This window comes from Cryptomeria japonica, chromosome 10, assembly GCF_030272615.1.
Source record: "Cryptomeria japonica chromosome 10, Sugi_1.0, whole genome shotgun sequence".
NCBI classification, from domain to species: domain Eukaryota; kingdom Viridiplantae; phylum Streptophyta; class Pinopsida; order Cupressales; family Cupressaceae; genus Cryptomeria; species Cryptomeria japonica.
The window spans coordinates 76966187-76987533 of NC_081414.1; the positions used below are offsets into that span (position 1 = coordinate 76966187).

The window sequence follows — 21347 nt, forward strand, 5'->3', positions numbered from 1 at the left end:
AACGAAATGATCCAGTCCTTGTGTCCCTACTTGTGTGATGGTAGCACCAATCGCAAAGTTCGAGGCATCGACGTGCACGTGAACTCCTTATTCCAATCCGGGTACACAAGTATTGTTGCACTTACCAACCGATCTTTCAATTCCTTGAAGGCTTCTTCCTGCTCTGTACCCCATACAAACGGCTCTCCCTTCATTGTCAGCTTATCTAGGGGTCAGGAGACTTGTGCAAAGCCTTTGATAAATCTCTGGTAGTAGCCAACATGGCCCAAGAGTGACTTCACCCCTGTCACATTCGTTGGATTCTCCATGTTGACAATCACTCCTATCTTATCTATGTCTGTCTTCAGACCTTCTTTACAAACAATGTGGCTGAGAAGCTTCCCTTGCGCTACCATAAACCTGCACTTCCTCAGGTTAAGAGCCAGCCTGGCTTTTCGGCACCTCTCCATACATTCTTCGAGTGCCTTTAGGTGGGTGTCCTGATCACTGAAAATCAACCAGTCATCCAAGAATGCCCTAAAATTTCCTACGGACATTTTGTCAAAAATGTGTAAAATTATTCTTTGGAAGGTTGTCGGTGCATTACATAGCCTGAAAGGCATGTGATTGTAGGCGTACACCCCCTCCTCCACCACAAATGTGGTCTTTAGCTTATCTTCATTCGCAATACTTATCTGATTGTATCCTGAGAACCCATCAAGAAATGTGTATATCTCATGCCCAACTACTTCTAGGATGCTGTCAATGAATGGGATTGGGAATGGATCTTTGATTGTTACTGCTTTTAGATACCTGAAGTCCATGCATATCCTTATCTGATTAGCTTCCTTCCTGAGAGAAATGACTATTGGGGAAACCTAATCACTGGTTTTCACTTTGAATAGGATCCCAACCTCCAACATTTTGTTGATTTCCTCATTCACCTTGGCCACGTAGTTCTTGTTCATCCTATACGGTCTCCTCCGTACGGGTTGGGCTCTTGGTACGAGGGATATGCGATGTACACACAATTCTGGTGGTACCCCCTTCAAGTCCTTGTAGGTCCGAGCAAAGACGTCCTTGTATTCCAGAAATATCCTGAAAGTTGCCGCCTTCAGTACGGGGTTCCAGTCATCCCCTACGAGTATCACTTGCGGGTCCTCTTCCTTGCCTAGATTGATTTTTTTCACATCCCTTTCCTCGTACTTGATGGATTTGTCTCGTTCAAACTGGTTGGCTAGCATTTCATCCACCTGTGCCATTCCCTCCTGGAACATACCGTACTCTAGGGGAAATGAGTGTTCTTCCATACCGCCACTTGATTCCTCAATCTCGCATATTTGTAGCATGTGGCACTCTGGGTGGAAGACCTCGTAGTCCTCCATCTGCCAATGGAAGAGTCCAGCCAATGAACTAGTTCCATCTTCAGAGCATCCGTCCAGTTCCAACACTCCTTCGTTGGGTTCCCTCCCTCCTCTGTTTCCTTCAGAACCCCACTCCCATCTATTTGAGTCCTCCGAGTCCGTGTCCGAGTCAGACGACGCAAGCTCTTCACTGACAGACTGATTCCTCAGGTCAATCACATACTTATGACCTTCACTCTCGATTGAGAGTGTATTCTTCTTCTAGTTATGATTGGCTCTAGCCATGATCAACCATGTCCTTCCCAGGAGGGTGTCGTATGCTTTTCTCTCCAGTGGAATGACTACGAAGTCCAGAAGGAATTGTTGTGTCCTGATCACCACGTTTTGTGCCATGAGAGTCCTGAGGGGTTTGATGTCGTGCTGACCCGCACCGACGAGATGGAACGTTGGTGGCCAGAGAGTAGGCTTGCCAAGACCTCTCCAAGTTTCTTCCTGTGGTACGTTGACTCCAGACCCGCCATCCACAATGGTGTTTGTAAGCTTCTGTCCCATTATGTCCATCTACACCACGACAGGTTTCCGTCCAATGCTTACCGTGAGCAGCATAGGGTCCATGGCATCCGTACTAGGTTCCTTCACCGGAGCCGCACTAGGTGGTTTTGTCGCTGTCCGGTGTTCCTGGCCGATGGTGATGTCACTGACTGCATTTGTCAGGGCCATCCTCAACTGCGGCATGGTCTGTAGAAGGTCGGATACCCGTACTGGTATGGTGGTCTGTAACATCCGCTTAATGATAGTTTTGTCCGGTCCTGACCGGAGTGGGGTACTGGCACTCGGGTGTGAGGCCCCCCGTTCTTCTCCCATCGCCTGCTCAATATCTGCCTTGGCTTCCTGGAGTCTTCCCTTCTCCGTGCGAGGGTCAGGATACATGGCTTTCTTGTTTTGCAATCTTGTGATTGCCAATACGCCTTCCTCCGGTTCTTCTACCTCCAGCATATTCACCCCTTTTTGCTTTGGACACTCTGTGTCCTCATGATTCCCCAGACCGCACCATTTGCACAGCAAACTTCCTGCGTCATCTCTATTTTGACATTCTCACGCAAAGTGACCCCATTCGTTGCATTTTCGGCATTCGATCATGGGTCATCCTTTTGTGTCGGATTGAATTCTACTCCTCAGCGTGTTATTATTGGGCCTGTTACCCTGTCGGTTGTTTCGGTACCCTCCAGGAGAGGCGTTAGAGTTTGCTATTGACTTCGGAGGTGTCACTAGCGATGTGACTTGGTCGGGTGGCGTAGAGCACTTGTGTGCTCCGTGCTTTCAAGTTGTACGGGCATTCCTTAATGGAATGTCCCATTACTTGGCAAATGTCACAGAAGGCTTTTCGAGGGCAACTCCCCTTAGTGTGCCCTTCTGTCTTGCAGTCGATGCACCATAGTTCCTTTCCTTCCTTGCCACTTTCTTTGTCAGCCTTTAGTTCTTTCATCATCCTCATCATATCCCTTTGGAGTGCTTGCATGGTTTTGGACTCCCCATCGTTGTCTTCATCCGTAGTGTCACCATCGCTCACTTGACACTTCCCTCGGGATGTCTTATTTTCACTTTCAATATCCATGGCACGGTTGTATGCTTCGTCATACAAGGGCAGAAGGACCGCCTTCATCTTCTATCTGAGAGACAGTACCGGTCCTTCCACAAACCATCTCTTCTTGAGGCCATCAGTCGGCTGGTTCTCCATTTTGTTGAGCAGTTCCCTCAGCCTTCTGTTATATGCCTGCACACTTTCGCTTTTTCCCTGCTTGGTATTTTAAATCTCTGCCATGATTTCATTGTCATCCCATAGGAGTTTGAACTCCTCTTGGAAAGCCTTCTTCAAATTGTTCCATGACATTTTATACTAGACATCCAGGTCTGTATACCAGTCAATTGCTATTCCTCGCAAAGTGGCTGGAAATGCCTTCAACCAGTAATCCTGGTCATCCTGGCCATTTGCCTCCCAAATGGTCACGCATGTCTTACAATGTCGTATGGGATCCTCCGTCCCGTCGCCCATGAATTTTGGAAGCTTTTGTTTCTCCGAGGTGTGTGCCATTGTTTTTGTCTGGAGGGTTTTATGTAGCGCTTGGAAGTTACTATATGCTCGGAAGGTATTATGTGTCTGGAAGGTACCGTATGCTCTTGACCTGGTTGGACCCCTATCCGCAGGGCTTTGGTCACCCTTGCTCCTATAGTCCCTCCTTCCCGGGGTTTCTGGATTTGACCCTCCTATTTTGGTTTCCTCTGACAAGGACAAATCCCTAATGCCGGATAATGTTGCTTCAAAAATATTGGTGATCTCTTCGTGCAAGACCCATACCACTTCCTCTCCTTGTTCAGAATACTTTGACGGGTTGCTCTGCGATTGGGCTCCAGAGTCTTCTTCACTCGACGTCGAGTGTGGGGCCTGGTCGGTGAGATCTTCCTCCGCTACGTCTGGAAGTGGCAGGTTCTTGGTGACCTCCGCCAACTCCTTCCACGAACACAGCCTTTGCCTCTCCCGACTACGACTCCGACTCACACTCCGACTTCTGCTATGTTTCTCTTTGTTTGGCCGTAGGGGCATTAAGTGCCAGAGGTACGACGTTGACTTGTCTCCCTCTCCTCTTCCTACGGTTCCGCTCTTCGTACCTTTGGAGTACTTGTTGCCGGTGAAGTTCTCGTGACGTTTCCTCCCTTCGGTCTTGAAGTGCAATCAGATTTTTGGCGAGTAACCTTGGAATGCTTCCGAGCAGGTCAAAGACGAGAGTGCTGACAATGAGTTCACCACGTATCGTGCCTTCAGAGACGACTCTCTCCTGAGCCTCTCTTTGCACGTATTGCTTGACTGACACGTCCCACAACTCTACCAAGTCTATCGTCAACTGATCCTCTCGTGCCTCCTCCACGGTACTTTCTTCATGTGTGTCGCTGCCCACGACAATTAATTGCTAGTTGAATGGTCGGCCCATTAATTCCTTCTGCTTGTCGCCATGGTTATCTCTAGGTTCGTTCAGGCAATGACGCCAAAATGTTTAGTCCTTAATGTGAGGTTGGTAAACTCACATATAAACAAGGATTTCCCACACGTACCAACTATTCATGTAATAGAACATTCATATATCAAAGCATAAGTAACAATAACAAACGGCTATACCAGAAGAATGATATCTTTATTGAACTCTCAAGAATATGCCAGTACAATACCATCCTTACCGAGGTTCCATCCGAATCATATATAGACTTGACGGTTGGCCAAGTTGCCAACCGTCACTAACTACTAACTACCAACTACCCCACGGGAACCTCTTGGCGACTCAAACATAACCAAACATAAACACCCATCCCAACTACAAACTAACATGTGTTATTGACCCCTAACAAAATTCTAGTAGAGAACTACATAGATTATCATTAGAAATATTATTGTTGGAAATTTAAAATATTTTTATAATGTCATGGCACCACAACTTTCCAAACATACAATATTGAAATCAACTATAGATCTTATATTATTTTTGGTAGGGAACACCACAAAAAAATTACTATTTTTATTAATGATTTGTATGACTAATTACTAATTGCGAAAATTATGTCGAATAATAACCAACAATTGAATTACTATGATAAAATTTGATGCAAAAACGTAGTTCATTAATTATTTAGCATACTCATCTTGTACGATATCCTTGGCATAGAAAGAACCCCAAGTTAGTGTAGTGGTTGCCCTCCAAAAGTAATCACCACACTTGATTATGTATGTATCTATCTAGGAGCACTTGGGTGGTGTATGTAGAGTCAAAAATGGAAAAATATCAAAAATCTACTTTTTTGGTATTTTCTGTGTTTCAATTAATCGCAATTTTGGAGGCCTTTGGAGTGGAACTTGGCCCGAGGAATTCTATGGATTTTTTGGAATGGTTGCCATAGCTTGAATTTCAAGAAATTCAAGCTAGTTCTTTTGGTGATCTTTCCAACAATACAAAGAAGTTCTAATTTCGCTCAATAGACTAGGAGTTATGACCCCGCCAAGTTGGTGTACCAAAATCAACAAGCTTTAATGAAATTTTCAGTTTTGTTAGTTAATTTGTCTGCATCCATCTATCCATTTCAAATCCAAGGATTTGGCGACCTTTGATATTCTATGCAAATGTGTAAACATTTGAATTTTGAAGCTAATAAAGCAGTTTTGAAGAGGCATACATCTTTTTGATGAGTTTTCCATACTGTATTTGTATAATTTCTTCACAATATTGCAAGTTTCTCACCAAGTATTGTTCTTCGAATATCTTGATTCGAATCATGGAATTATGAAAAACTATGATCCTCCTAAATATGTATGACAACCAATCATATTGCACTTAATGTGATGTTGCCTTCCTAAGCACTTCAACATGGACTATTAGCCTATTCAATGGTTTCTCGTAGGCTAATGAGTTAGGATTAGGGGACTCATGGTGATAGCTGATCTAGCAGTGATAGATGTTTCATTGAGCTCACACGGTTGAGACTTGCACAACGCCCTTTTTGGAGTGATTTTGGGTTGTTTCCCAATACAATATTAGTAACTCCAATCTGGGCACCGAGTAAGCCAGTTGTCAATGTTACTATTTTCAGTTTTGTTGGTGGATGCAGTTATCTTGATATTTGATATAGTCTAGTGCTTTTAGTTTTAATAATGTTAAATTATAAAGTTAATTAACTATATTTTTTTTTGATAAGTAAATGTGGGGCTTCATGGCCACACGTGTATATTAAATTTTCAAAAAGGATACAACTAGAGCCCCAGGTTGGGTAGAGAAAGTTGTATAATTGCACTATACCAAGGTGCTTAGACATTTGCAAAATTGGCACACCTAGAGACTGCCATCTAGCCTATATGATATACATTAGAGAAATCCAAAAGGACTCCAATGATAGAGACCATAACTGTATACATGCTACCCTAGATATATTATTATACACCCTTGCAACGCAAACAACCACCCAATTCATGCATCCTCAACTGGACCCTTGGTTGCATCCTTGTCTTCCTTTGGCACAATCATTCCCTCCTCATCCACCAATGAGAAGGTCCATTTTTCATCTCCACTGCCACTCCCTCCACGCAACCCTTCAGGAAATTAATACCCACCTGTGCTTAGTTTTGCCTTGTGGTCACATCTATTCACATGCCCCACACTGCTAGTACTTGCAAAGGGTCATCATCGCCTTTGTCAAACTTTAGTTGCATTCGCTCATTTGGGACCAAGCCATGCCTCTAAATAGCTCCATGTAGATAATTCTTCAAACCTCCATGCTGTTTTGTCCAGACCAGCTTGGCCATGAGGGCCTCCGCAGAACTCTCAGACTCCCTAGCATCTAGCAACATAGCTAGAAACATTGAAGCAATATCAAAATTGACCCTATACCACTCTTGCCACCTAGGTAGTCATCCGTGAGCACCATTCTCACCACATGCAAGACTATCTCCACTCGGGTCTTAAAACCCTCTACTAACCTACACTTAGACACATCCCCAAAGAAGGCCATTTGGTGCTTCCTAGCTTTGAGACAAATTCTAGTATCCATGCCTGAAGACGTTTGTTACAACACGGTGCTCCCAGTTGTTTGCCTATTTAAGGACTAGTCATCATAATTGTTAAGTAGGTTGGCATCTGCATTCATTAAATGAACACCTCGGTTGTGGTGTCAACCATCTTGTCGAATGTGATCAATTGTGTGAGATGACTTACACCCTCTCGGTATGATGGTATAATTCATGCCATTCAATCCTTGACGTCACCTCCACCTTGTACGATGTTATGTCAATTGCTGTCTTTGCCACCTCACCAGCCATTTCGTTTCCCTCATGGAAAATATGGGAAATAATAAAGTTTTGAAACAATGCTAGGATTTCCCCTATTTGCCTTACCCATCTTCCTAACTTCCAATTCGTAGTGTTACCTATTCTAATCACGTTGATAACTATCTGTGAATCACCTTCTAGGTAGATTTTTAGTAAACCCAATTTTCTGCTTACCATCAATCCCAATAACGCTGCTTGTAATTTAGCTTCATTGTTAGTCACTTTGCCAATCTTCCTACCCACCATTCTCAAAATCTTCCCTTCATTGTCTCTAATGACACATCTTGCCCTTGCTAATCTTGGATTACCCTTGGCTACATTGTCGAAGTTAATCTTCACCCACCCCTTGTTAGGGGGTTGCCATTGATGTCCTATCTCACCTTGGCAAACAAATCAACCAGTCTAACCCCATAAATGGTGGAAAGTTAAATTAAATGTCTAACTATATCATTATTTTAATTTATTTAATTGAGTATTAAAGTGAAGTGCAAATATTTAATAAAGGGGGCTTTTTTGGGATGAGCTCCACTTTTGGGGAGACATAAGGATTTAAAATCAAATTCAAAACAAAAGACTCCTTGGCTGGGCGTGGCTTTTGGAGGGTCTATATAGGCAAGTTTGAGAGCTCATTTTTGTATGCTTGGATTGATATTTTGGAGATTTCTCTTGCTGGTTGAACTTGTTCATCTTGTGGCTTTGTGAGGGCGAAATCTTTTTCAAGGAACGTCTTCTACGTTGTTGGAAGATTCAATTTGAAAGATTATTTGGTGGTTTCATACATAGATCACAACTGGACTTCATTGTTGGTTGATATCTATAGTTTGCATCATAGAAATGAGGCTCGGACTCAACATGAACTCGACAAGGGTGACTCAACTCGGGACTCAAGACTCAGATCGGCCAGGTTTCGACAGGACTTGGCAAAGTGAAAAACCCAAGAAATTTAGCGATTTTTAAGGATTTAAAACTTGTTTCATGCACCCTTTATTAAACAAACCTTAAATACACAATAACATCATCAAATAGAAGCTAATTTGATCACATACACAAGTATACATCGATCACATTAGTATAAATGCAAATTGTAGCTGAAAGAAATAGCTACCAATAACCATAGATATATAAATAGTGTCAAATTTAAAAATATTACAAAATTCATGGAATATGAAATCCATGACATCAAAATTCAAATGTTCCAGGTCCACACATATATCAAAAGTAAAACAACTACAAGTTCATGGCTCAGAGGAGCCTGGGTCCTTCCTACGAAGGCATCTAAGGTAGGTCTTGTATGCGTCAACAACCATACTCTCTGTCCGTGACTCCATTCTACCCTCACCAACATCAGCTATGTTTGGCTCTGGCTCTGCTCGTGCTCTAACCTCCTCCTCTGCCATGGCTACAGCCTCAGCCTCTCTATCTACCTGGTTGATCCAATCTAAGTCCTCATCACTAAAGATAGGATCTATAGCCTCACTGATCCACTCAGATTCTTGATCAACCTCCTCTAGCGTGATCGGGGTGGTGTCGTGGTCCATAACCTGTTTTTGTCTAAGATGGAGGTTGTAATGAACAAAGACTAGATCATTCAACCTCTCCACAGACAGTCTATTGTGCCTCTTGGAGTGTATGTGCTCAAACATACTCCAATTGCGCTCACAACCGGAAGCACTGCATGGCTGCCTCAAAATACGAATGGCTATCCGTTGAAGATTTGGTGTTTTAGGACCAAACATTTGCCACCACCTATCTAAGATGAGATAAAGGAAAAAAAATCAGCCTCATTAATAATTAATAATAAATTGAATAACATATAATTAAAATTATACTCTTAATTTCTTAAAATATACATTTACTTGGCTGCATTTTTGTCCGATTTTCTTTGCAAAGCTGACGAGAGAAGACCTCCCCTTCTACATTAGAAAAGGCCTCTAGCTCCTAGGTTATACTACTGCTATGACCAGGCGACATTCGCTCTATCACTGAGTAGAGCCCACTAAGAACCTCCTCATCCGCCTTGAAATCAAGGCAGAAATGGAATGCCAGATTGAGGTAATAAGCAACTGCATGAAGGGGCTTGTGAAGCTGGGTCTGCCATCTCCTATCAATGATATCCCAAATGGGACAATACTTACTCTCATCCCCTTCATAGGCAAATCCGATGCCCTCCTTGGCCCTATCCATGCCCTCGTATATGTAGCCCATTGCGGGCTTCTCCCCGTCAGCAACACGTAGGAGAACTACCAAGGGCTCAATGAACTACAAATATTGTGAAACAATATCTAATATCAGTTAATGTAAGTGTGAAATTGTGAATGAAAATAAGCAAATAAAAGAAAAATACGAATAAAAATAAAAACTTAAAACTTAAAACATAATGTAGAATGCTTAAATATTTTACCTTCACAATCTCAGCACAAGGGGTCCAAAAGCCTGGCCCATCAGAAATGCAATCTGCGGCATCAACTCCTGCAACACTCGTAGCATAGGATGAGGAAGTCCACTCCTCACCAACAAACATACGTCTCAAAGCTGCCTTACTCTGAATCAAGGATTGCAGTGTGATGAAGTTAGTGGCAAATCTAGTGATTCCAGGACGAGCCAACTCCTTCTGCCCCGTGTATTGCCTCATTAAGTTAAGGACCCATGCATGATTGTATACAAATTTGCAAATATTTTTTGCCTTCTGTACACGTCTTGATCCATGCGATCTTACCAATGTCCTGATCCATGCAGTCAATGCAATGGGTGGCACATGGAGACCAAAATATAGATGGGTGCCTCTCCATCAAAAGTTTACCTGCACCAACATAATTTGCTGCATTATTGGTCACCACTTGTACTACATTCTCCTCACCCACTTCATATATGACCTCCTCTATAACCTCACATAGGTAAGTGGCATTTTTAGAATGTGCGGAAGCATCAATGGACTTCATGAACATGGTGCCACCCGAAATTTGAAAACAAAGCAAAATCAATGATCAATGATCATTCAATAAATCTTAAATCAAAAATAAAATACGAATCATTAAATAAAATTCAAGTTATTCAATCACCTGCAGAAGAAACACCACAATTTAGGAGCGTTTGATTTCTCCTATCAGTCCAACCATTGGTCATGATGGTGCGACCCTTCTTCCATATCTCTCACCGGTTTGTCAAAATTGGGCCACTTAACTTGGAATCAGAAGGGGCTTTGAAACCCGCCCCACAAATAGCGATGGCATCAACCATGCTCTGCCAATAAGGAGATACCTATCACAAATAAATTACAAAACAAACTAAAAATATTAAAATCTTAAAAACTTAAAACAATCAAATAAAAACTAAAAGGAATTACCTAGCTGCGAAGAATGAAATATTGCAATAAAACCAAAATCTTCCAATTGCACCTTTAACCTTGTCGTGTACCTCTTTGTTCCAACCTATGCTCTCAAGTGAAGGTTGGGCACCAGGAGTAGTGCGTGGCTCAAAATATGAATCCATCCTAGATTTACGAATTCTAGGACCAATGCTTGCACTAATACTCGCACTGGCACTACCGGCAACAGAAGCACTAGCACTAGCACTAGCACTAGCACTCGCACTCGCACTAGGACGATATGGAGGCATGGAAGAAGCCTCTCCAACACAACTAATGCTAGTTTGAGCCAACTCCTCCCTTTGCCTCTTCTTTATTTATTTTCGAGTCTCAAATGTCTCTAATAACACTTGGCACTCACAAACAACCTCAAGAAGTGCTAGTGTGCAAGGCTCTACATCATGGCCATGTATGTTGGCAAGGTGGTATTTCAATCTATTTATGCCTCCATGAAAGATTGTTTTGAAAAATTTACATTTTGCCTCCTCTTTTTTGCCTGAGAAACGGTTTAGTATATTTCCAAGCTGGATCTTTTCTACCTGGGATTGTTCTACGAGGAGGAGTGGAACTAGACATTGTTTTCAAAAGTTGAAGGTTGTTGGAATAAGACGCAATTACAAAAAAAAAAATATTTGTGCATTGTTAAATTATAAATTAATACAAAAAAAAATGTAATAGCAATGTTTTGATTTTGATACAAAAATCAATGTAATAGAATTTGTATTCATTTTTTTTCAAAGAAATCAGAAAACCTACCATATAGATTGTTTTTTTCATTTCAAAACATAAAAAAACAGAAAACCCTACAACGTACATTTTTTTTTTCAAACATTTAAAATAAAAAATGTACATTGTAGGGTTTGCTGATTTCTTTAAGTTTTGAGAAAACAAAAACAATCTACATGGTAGAGTTTGCTGATTTCTTTGAAAGAAATGAATACATATTACAAATGTTAAAAAAGAAAATGTAAATTTTGCTTATTAAACACCAAAAAAAAATAAAAAATCAATCTTACCTTTTATAAGAAGGTTGAAATGAAATGCAACCTCTTTCCAATCCTCTCTAACAAGCTTTTGATGCACCAAATGCAGGTATTACACTGCCCCAATGTGATTTGTTGAAGAAATTTTACTCCTCCTCCTTGCTGGTTGCCCTACTATGCTCTCTTCTTTTTCCTCACAACTCACTCTTCTCCTCCTATTTTTTCAATAGAATGAAATGAGATGCCTTTTACAACTTAGAATCAAATATAAATGAAAAAAAAAGCAACTAAAACTATTTTTTAATGTGTTTTTTTTTATATTTTCGGTGGCTGCTGTTGGCCAAGTCCTTGGACTCGGGACTCACCGGGTCCGAGCCGAGTCACCGAACCCTGTGACTCGCCATGACTCGGCCAAAACTCACCCAAGGTCACTCCCGTGACTCGCCGAGTCATGGCAAGTCACAGAGAGCCCCCCAGGACTCGCCCAGGGTCACTCGGCTCGTGATTGGCCAAGTTTCATGGCGAGTCACGAAATTCTGGTTTGCATAGAGATTATCTAGAGCAGATTTGAGAAAGGCAGATTTGACAGAGATTACAAAGTTTTATGCTATTTGAGCCTCTTATTTGCTGGCTGTACTTTTTCTAGACCTGTCCGTACCCTTTTGTGGCTGGCCATACAAATAGTTTTGGGCGATTGGGATTGCTGTTAGGTGGCGTCGAGTTGGCCATCATCTGATCTGCCCAATGATATGACACATGGGAGTGGATATTTTGGGCATTAAAATATTCTAAAGTTATCATTTGAGGGTTTGCTAATTTAAATATTCAGAAAATTGTTTATAGTTGTTGTTCAATTGAGTATGTTAACATTTCTAATCTTTTTCCAGCAGCTGCAATAAATATTGTCAGATTTGAGGATTTCATCATATAATTTATTATTGCTGCTATTCGGTACTCTTGTTTTTGTCCTATTGTTGTATGGAAGAAAATCACAGAAGTAACATGCTTGAGTAATTATTTGAAAGGGGGTATTATAGAAAGCATTTTCTAGGCATGCCTTTTTACTGATTTCATTTTGTTAGGAACTTTTGATGGAGATAAAGTATGCACCAGAAGTGATTTAGCATGTAGAAGGAAAAAGGGTAAGTTAATTGGAAGGAGCACTAGTCACACTAATTACACTTTTACGAATTATATTTTCTTCACAACTCGACTTTAATGAAAGAGCATCTTTACAAAGGAACTTTTTAGATCACCCAAAATTTTACAAAAAGTATTTGATTACAAGGAAATGATTACAAGGCTTTACAATGTCTCATGAGGTAATATGACATTGAGGAAACTCTTGAAGAGCCGTACAACTTCAAAATCTTAAATAACCTCTGTTGACAAAGGGATGTTCAGTAAGGTGTAACAGCCTGGATGATTATAACACACATAGGCCTCCTCTGTTACATAAGGTAGGTCATGATGGATCTAATTTACAAAGCTAGGCTTAATTGACTTGGATACCAAGATACCACAAACGTTTAACCTAATTTGGGTTTGATCAATGATAATCCCTCGGGATACCATGATCTAGTTTCTCATGGAGTTGAGAACCTTGATTGCAAAAAATGCAAGTTACACTCAGAACTTGTGAACCAAGGGGGCTTCATAAGGTATGCTCACATCATATGTGCAGATTGCACTTTCACATTTGTCCAAGTTTTTTGAAAGTCTTGTTTTTTAACATATTGACTTAAGATAAAGGTACAAATTTCTAGATTCATAATTCATATAAGAACTAAACTAATCAATGAGAAAACTGTAGAATGATATAGGAATATTTGCAAGAAGAATTGACATGCATAATAATTATGTATACTCCATAACTTATTCATTAACACAGATCTTAAGGACTTGCTACATAATTGGCTTGTTACAAATTGCTTAATGAAAATGGTGTCTAGTGTTCTAAATTGAGATTTTTTAATGCTGAAATGTATAGAAATTCAACAAACATGAACAAGACTGATATACATTATAGAAACTTAAGGTGGGTGAAAAATCCAGGGAGAATGTGATATAAGCCTCTCAAGCCACTATCTTCTCATATTGTTATAAATGATTTGCCACAATGTCTCTCAGAACATTTTGCAACAGCAACACTCCAACACCTGTAAACCAGCTCGGCAACTTAAACACACTCTCTACATGCATCCAACTGTCTAATCTTTAGCTCAACAAGGAAACAATGCCAACTACACATGTTCCGACTGTCTTCAGCTTGTCTTAGTCTTGTCATTCTGCTATTATTTGTGTGATAAAATATTTTTGGCCATAGAAAAAATTATTTGAAGGATTTTTTCCACAGCTTCCAAAATAGTCATTGATAATTGTTTTCCGTGGGGACATCAGCCCCCCAATTGGCGGGGTCACTCAGATGACTTTTGTTTCCATTTTGGCGTTAATTTTCTGCACAACTTTGGTTAAGATGCTTTCTTCCAAGTTTAGGCCTTAGGAATTTATTAGAGCTCACGTGTCTTAAAGGGAACAGATTATTGACTGTTAGCTGACTCATCTTACTTAACTTTATCCATTTGGAATCCGTGTTCAAAATTATAAACAAGTTATAAAAGAAATTTACATATTATTTTCAAGGTAGAAGATTCTTAGTGTTAAGTACCACAGAGAATGATTTCGCTTGTCTACATCATAATTGACTGAATTAATTGTCGATTTCAATCATGTGATGAAGTTTCCTTTATCAACACCATGGGCTACAAAGATCCAGTTGAAAAGATAAAAGATCAGCAAAAGAGAAGATGTTTTTATTATTGTTATTTTTTCATTGACATGTTTAGCTTAATTTTCTTCCTCAAATATTGCAGGGAAAGTGTACAAGGCCTATGAACCAGACTGATGATGGAATTTCAAGAGAAAGGTATGAACTATCCTAAACAATGGGGTTTCATATCTATAAATTGGTCAAATATTGCTGCTATAAATAGTATTTTTGCCTGAGTGTATGAGCTTGTTGAGATTTTTGGCATTCTTTGAAGGAATATCTTTCTTGAGAATATTTTAGGGCTTGGATTGAAAAATATTGCAGCTTCAATATATTATAGTTGCATGATGTTGGAGCTATGTTATGACTTAATAAAACTTGACCTGAAAACAGAGGAAAGGAAGATAAAGTGGTTGCTGAATGCATCGCTCACTATACAATGGCAGATGTGGACGGAATTATTTATGAACTTGGAGATTGTGTTCATCTTAATGTAGGTTTAAAATTAGCCCCCATTGCATCTTTGTAATTTTTGTCTTTTAATATTCCTAGTGATTTTTATTGAACAAAAAAGTTCTAGGATGGATTCATTGTGCCATTATGGATCAAGCATGAGTTTTGAGGCTTTGCTTCCCTAAGGTATGGAATTGTTGGCATGCCCTGTTTAATACTGAATTGTCTCATGAAAGATGTATCTAAGTGTTTTGTATGCTCTTTGGATATACACAATGTTACTCATATGTTTTCTTTCTTCTTCCTCCCTTTACAAAGTGACCTGAATGCTTTTGGCTGGAGCTCCTAAGACTGGTAGAAGTTTTTGGATTCATAAACATTGCAATATAAGTCTTGACATCTAAATATTTGTTTTCCTTGTATGTGTTAAATCAAGGTTTGTGACAGATGCCTATTTGTGCATTGCTCCTTTGTGCTTGTTATAGTGTAAGGTTACTTTGTTTTTTATTTGGATTCCCTATTGCTATTAAATCTTTGAATATTCTAATCAATTTCATATCTTGGAGCACACAGAATGATCCCTAAACCAAGTTAGATCTTCATGCTATAGTTAACCAACAATAGAGTAAATGAAAAAAATAAAGTGTTGTAAATCCTGCCAATCAATTAAATTAACTTGTGTAATATCCCTACTTAATATGCACTTGAAATTTTTGTCAAAATAACACACCTTGCTGCTATGCATTAACTTTTATTGCTGACTGAATGGTTTCAGATTTATATGTTTGACATGTTTTCTTAATATTTCCCAACAATCAGCAACATTAAGGATAAATTTGAGAAAGCACTATGCATTTGGCATTGTTTCACTTTCCATACATCAACTTGGCTCAGCAACGAGAGAAAGCACCCGCTTGTTGAAAAATAAACTCTAAATTGTTCTGTGGCTGCGCCCAAGTATAATGATCCTCCTTTTTGGAAAGAAATGCTGTTGGCAAATGCTCAAACTGTCAAGGAACCTACGCTGAAGGAGAGTGCATCCAAATTGCAAATAAAACCAACCAAGAAACCTGCATTTGCAATAAACTTCAAGCCTGACCTTTCCAAGGCCGCATTATGGTAAGAAGAGCTAGCAACTATATATTCTCAAATTTGCTTCTACAAGATAAACCTCACCAAGTATTAAATTCATGCGAGACGTAATATGGATTTTCCACAATAATTACAGAAGCTCCTCTCAAGATCACCACGTTATGGTAAGAAGAGCTAGCAACTGTATATTCTCAAATTTGCTTCTACAAGATAAACCTCACCAAGTATTAAAATCATGCGAGACGTAATATGGATTTTCCACAATAATTATAGAAGCTCCTCTCAAGATCAAAGTTTGTGCCAGAAGAATTGGGTAGTCTTTGCCATATAATATCACACACCAACATTTAAGAACCCAAGTCCATAATACTTGTTTGAACATGGCATTGTAATATGAAACTCATGCCATTAGTATTGAGCACCCTTCGATTATTGTAAACTGCTGAAATTTAAGCTGTGTCTGCTCCCAAAGAGAAAGTTCAATACTTTTGTCTTATTTCTGGCTTTCCAAATGCCTGACCTTTCTTTCTCTTTATTTAACGCCTTATGCTTTGATAGCAAGTTCCATGAATTGTTTTGTTGATTATCTTTTAGTAAACATTCATGAAAGAATGGGCAAATACAGTTAATGAAACATTCACGAATATATAGGTCATGCGAAAAGGAATTAGGCCCGACCTTGCAAATAGAAAACTCATTCTACAGAAAGAGTTCTAGATGTAATGCAGAGATGAGACAGCTTACTGGCTAAATGAAACACTTTGGTTTTTGCGAAGGAGATTGAGCCAAGTGATGAGGAAATGAGTTGTTATGCAGCATGAACCCAAAAACATTGATCGGCAAAGATGAAAGGAGTAGTGACATTACACAGAAAGACTCACACATTCCAAACCTCATGTCTGAATTGAGTGGTAGGTTGATAAGAATAGCCCACGAACTGGGATGAACATGTATGATTCAGCAGAAAGAAGGCATGGTCAATAATATGGAGTTTTCTCACGCTTTGAGCTTTCCACAATAAGCTCTTTCCACTGAGGTAGGTGTCATTGCCCAAGAAGGAACTCCCAACACAAAAGAATGACTCTCTACACATGCCAGAAAAAGAATGGAGTCTCACGCCAGATAACGATTCTTATTTGCAAGGTAAATATGCAAAGGTAACACCTAGAAATCATTCAAGCTTCTCACGACCTCCAATTAGTAGAAGCGTTAAAGAATATGAATTCGCTTCACCAAAGTCTGAACATTATCTTATGAGTCGACCAATATATAGGAAATATATGTCGATGTGTTTTTTAAGACACCTTGAAAACAAAATAAAATACCAAGTGCTCTATCCTCTCTTGAACAAAGAAACCTCATATGCTATACGATGTGATCAAAGGAGACAACTCCAAGGTTTACATTGCGAACAATCAACTTTATGCTTTGGATAGACTTCAGTGTGTGATGTGATCTTGTTGTCAATCACAAAGGGACTTGCACTTTGAACATGACTGGAATGTGGAATCTTCGTGACTTAGAAACTAAAGGACAAAAGGAAAGGGTTAAGAAAGCTTATACTACTAACAATGCAAGAAATGATGGTTGACTCGGTGCAACCAAACCAATCTTTGCTTCACCATGAGGAAACAACTACGGATAAGCGAATGATTTTCATATCACTTGTGCACACCAACATCATGAACAATGAGCATAAAGCAATTGAAGTTAAGCTTTTAGACAAGTTCAATCTAACTACACACTGCAATTTTCAATCAACAAATTCCAAGTTGTATGAACATTAGGCTTCACCATTCCTCTAGAACTGTGGGCATAATAATACACTTTGTTGCCCACTCTACTTGATCATACTTGAAAAGCCTCTCCATGAGTTGGAAATACACTATACATGGCCCTCCATCGAAAATCCCTCAAGACCACATTCCTACCCTTTGATCAAATTAACTGTGATCTCACTTAGTGATCACAACCACCGTGTCCCCAAAATTGCATCTATATCTGCAATGCTCGCCACATGGAAGCTATCCTTGACTTCATAGTTCCCCAATTGTATACTCGACTACGGAATCATCTTAGTGCAAGTAATAGTAAAACTATCTGCAACCATCACCCTAAAACCATCTACCTCCTATGTCTGAAGTCCCCTGCATGCAACAAGTTCATAATCTATGAAATTTTGAGTGGCACTTGTATCTATCAAAGCAGTCAATCGCTGTCCACCTATTACTCCTCAAATGCATAGGGTGGGCAAGTTTCCCATCATTGTCCTTACCCTTTCCAAGCTCTTCTACGGACTATTCTTCCTCTTTTTCATCTAAATCAGATTGCTGGTCTGATTTGTCTGATGATGATTCCTCTATTGTATAGTATTATATCTTACTCGCCTTCCCCTTTTGTTGCACACTTATGTCCTAGGTTGCAAGGCTCCTTGCATGAGAAGCATAAATTCTTTATTCTTAAGTCATTAAGTGCTTCACTATCAAGTCTTGTGACTGAATTTTTCTGCTAATTGGAGTCTTTTAAAAAATGTATTTGGAAAAGACTTGGAGTGAAATTTTGATTTTCGAGCAGCCCACTCCATGCACCTTGCCTTCTTCATTGCTTCATGCAGGGATGGAGGATCAAATGCCTTAATGCACCCTTTAAGTGGCTCCATGAGTCTCTCACTAAATGAAAGATCCCAATCCAATTTTCACCAAATCTGATCCAAGTTATGAGGTTATGCACATTGTTTGTTTGCTGATAAATCTTTGGCCAGCTTATTTTGGAAGGGGTTTGACTGATTTTGTTTTTTTGTTTTGATTGGATTTGAGGTTTTATGCAAGATTCTTGAATATGACATAAAGAGAGTGCTGATTTAAACTAATACATTGCATAACACACAAATAAGGTAAATAAGTAATTGTCATTGGCTTACAGGTTTAGTGTACATACCGTTAACATGAACTCATAAATCTGATGCAAGTTTCCAGCCCATAGAAATATGGAAATCAGCTCCTATTAATGTCAAAATCCTAAATACATGCTAGGGTTTGAAACCCTTCTACCCAAAATAGAGCGGCTAGCTGAAATAGAGCTGGACAAAGATGGAAATGATCTCTAAAAGGTCAACCCTGCAACTGATTGAAGAAACCCTGCCTTCTAACTGATAAATCTGCTCAAAGACTCCCAAAAGAGGCTGCCATATGCACACTGAAGCTGTATTATGATGAAAACTGACACCCTGGGAGATGGGTTTTCGTCCAAATCCCTCAATTCTTCCAAGAGTTGGCGTTCCTGGAAGCCCAAGCTGTTGAAGCTCTAATGCAAGCTGCTGGTCTGAAAATTGGAGAGGTAAGAATGAGCCCAAATGTTATGAAAATCACTTTTTATAACTCTCCAAGATGTTCGATCCATGAGAAGGGGTTCTTTTTGGCCTTAAAAACTTAAAATTGAGTTTGAGGGTCTATTTCTCATTGACAAAATGGCCCCCTTTTAAAAACAACTTGAGTTGCTAGGTAGGGGGTCACTTTTCACTATTCATCCTTATGTTTCTCTGTTTCTATTCACTTTTTACCACTCACATAAGGCCAACTTTAATATTTCAATTTTAACCATAGAAATAACTCCCCACAACCAACTGGAAGACCTGCGAAGCTCCCAAATTGGATTCCACAACCTTGGGTTGGGTCCCCAACCACCCTGCTGACCTATGGGACCCCAATAGTAGGTCAACCTCCACCAAAAATTTGAGAGGACTAAGGAGGGGTTATTACACTAAACAAGACTACCAACACTAAACAAGACTACCAATTTCTTGTTAATCCTAGAAACCAGAAATGAAAGCCTCTAAAAATCTGCTATGTAAGCATCAGTTGTGTCATATTGTCATATTGTTTCAACTGTGCTAACTCCCTAAAGTGCAAGTCGGGATCTTTCTTGTCACATTTCTCAATGAGTTTATTAGTAAATTCATCATAAGTAGTGATAGATCTATGGTCCAAGGTGATAAGGCCATGGGTACCACCATTATGTGCAACTCCATCCAAATGCAAAATGGCAAAATCGATTGCCTCATCCTCAACCATAGGTCTAAGAGCTAGTTAGTTGTCCAAGTTATGTACCCATGCTCTAGCTGAACACTTATAAGTACCATTAAATGAGCAAGTGTAACCTTGCCTAATGCCTTCTTAAGGTCTCTCTGAACTGCTGATCCTTTGTGATCAACTCTTCCACCACCCTATTCTTTTGATCCATGAACTCATTGAACGTTAAATTGTTTTGAATATCTTTTGGAAGGGTGTCATACTCTGCATAGGCATTTCTGAACTCATCCATCAATGGCTCCGGAGTCTCACAAGCAACCTCTAATGCCCCTTTCTATACAAAAGTGGGTTGGAAGGGCTTAGGAATGGTGTTTTATACTTTTGCTATAGGTTGCCTCTCATTGTTACTTTGCTGATTTGTGCAACTACTTTCTCCATTATATGTCTGGCTGCCCTGTGAATTGTTCTGATTCCACTATGTGTTATTTTGTGGTATACTTTGCCCAATCTTACCCAAGAGCTGTTACATCAGCTCCATTAATGTGTCAAACTTTGTTTCAATCCTGGAACTTGGGCTAACAGAACCAGCTATACCCTTATCTCTATCCAGCATGCTTCCTGTGTTCTCACTATTTCTAGGACGGTTCTGATGCATACCAAGAATACCAAAAAATGTCTCACCTTCTGGAACTTGTGGGGACTTCCAATGATTTTTCCTTTGTTCATTGTGAGAATACCTTTGTTCTCTCTCACTCATAGAAGTTATGTAGTTGAATGTAGTTGTCTAACACAGGTTGGCAGGAACGATAAGCTTTGATACCACTGAAATGTTGACCCCTGATTTTTTTTTTCGCATTTTGTTGATAGAATAAAACGGAGAGCAGAAAGTATTTTGTTTTCAAGTTCATTCACCAAGTTTGTTGCATACATTGAAATAATATTGCGATGAAAGAGAATAGACAATCCATTGGCATTTAACCAATTCATCTCCATTGAAAGAGATCAGAAAGCATTAAACATTAAACATTAAACTGAAATCAGACTTCAGAAATAATTTGCAGACCTGATTACCTCTAGGTGAGTAGCAAACTATTCAGTACCTCACCAGAAAACTCAGAACCAATAAGCAATCCAAATGCAGATTTAGTACTCTGAAAACCACGCCAAAAGAGCTGTTTGGAGACACCAGCAAATACCCACGTGCCCAATGAAGAATGGCACCTAGCTAAGAGGGTGATTTGCCCAGATAATTCAATAAACCAAAATCTACAAATAAGTGGTCAAAATGTGGCGTGCAGCAATGAGGAAGACAATGGAACAATACCTAGAGCGAACTCTATCACTCCCACTGAGTTATGAGCAGAACTGTGTTTTCTCGTATCTTTAAAAAAGAACACAGGCACATTGAATAAGCACCTAAACACTACAAAAAATGAACAAGAGTCCAAGAA

The 21347-nt window shown here is 39.7% G+C and overlaps 1 protein-coding gene across 2 annotated transcripts in view; it reads left to right on the forward strand.

The window, feature by feature from the left end:
* The window catches only part of LOC131033236 (DNA (cytosine-5)-methyltransferase CMT1), a 192154-nt gene that overhangs the window by 53997 nt on the left and 116810 nt on the right, over window positions 1-21347 (forward strand). For both annotated transcript variants that reach the window (XM_057964407.2, XM_057964408.2), the window contains exons 2-3: window positions 14427-14479; window positions 14717-14816. In XM_057964407.2, coding sequence (XP_057820390.2) covers window positions 14427-14479; window positions 14717-14816 — 153 coding nt within the window. The remainder of the gene's footprint in view (window positions 1-14426; window positions 14480-14716; window positions 14817-21347) is intronic.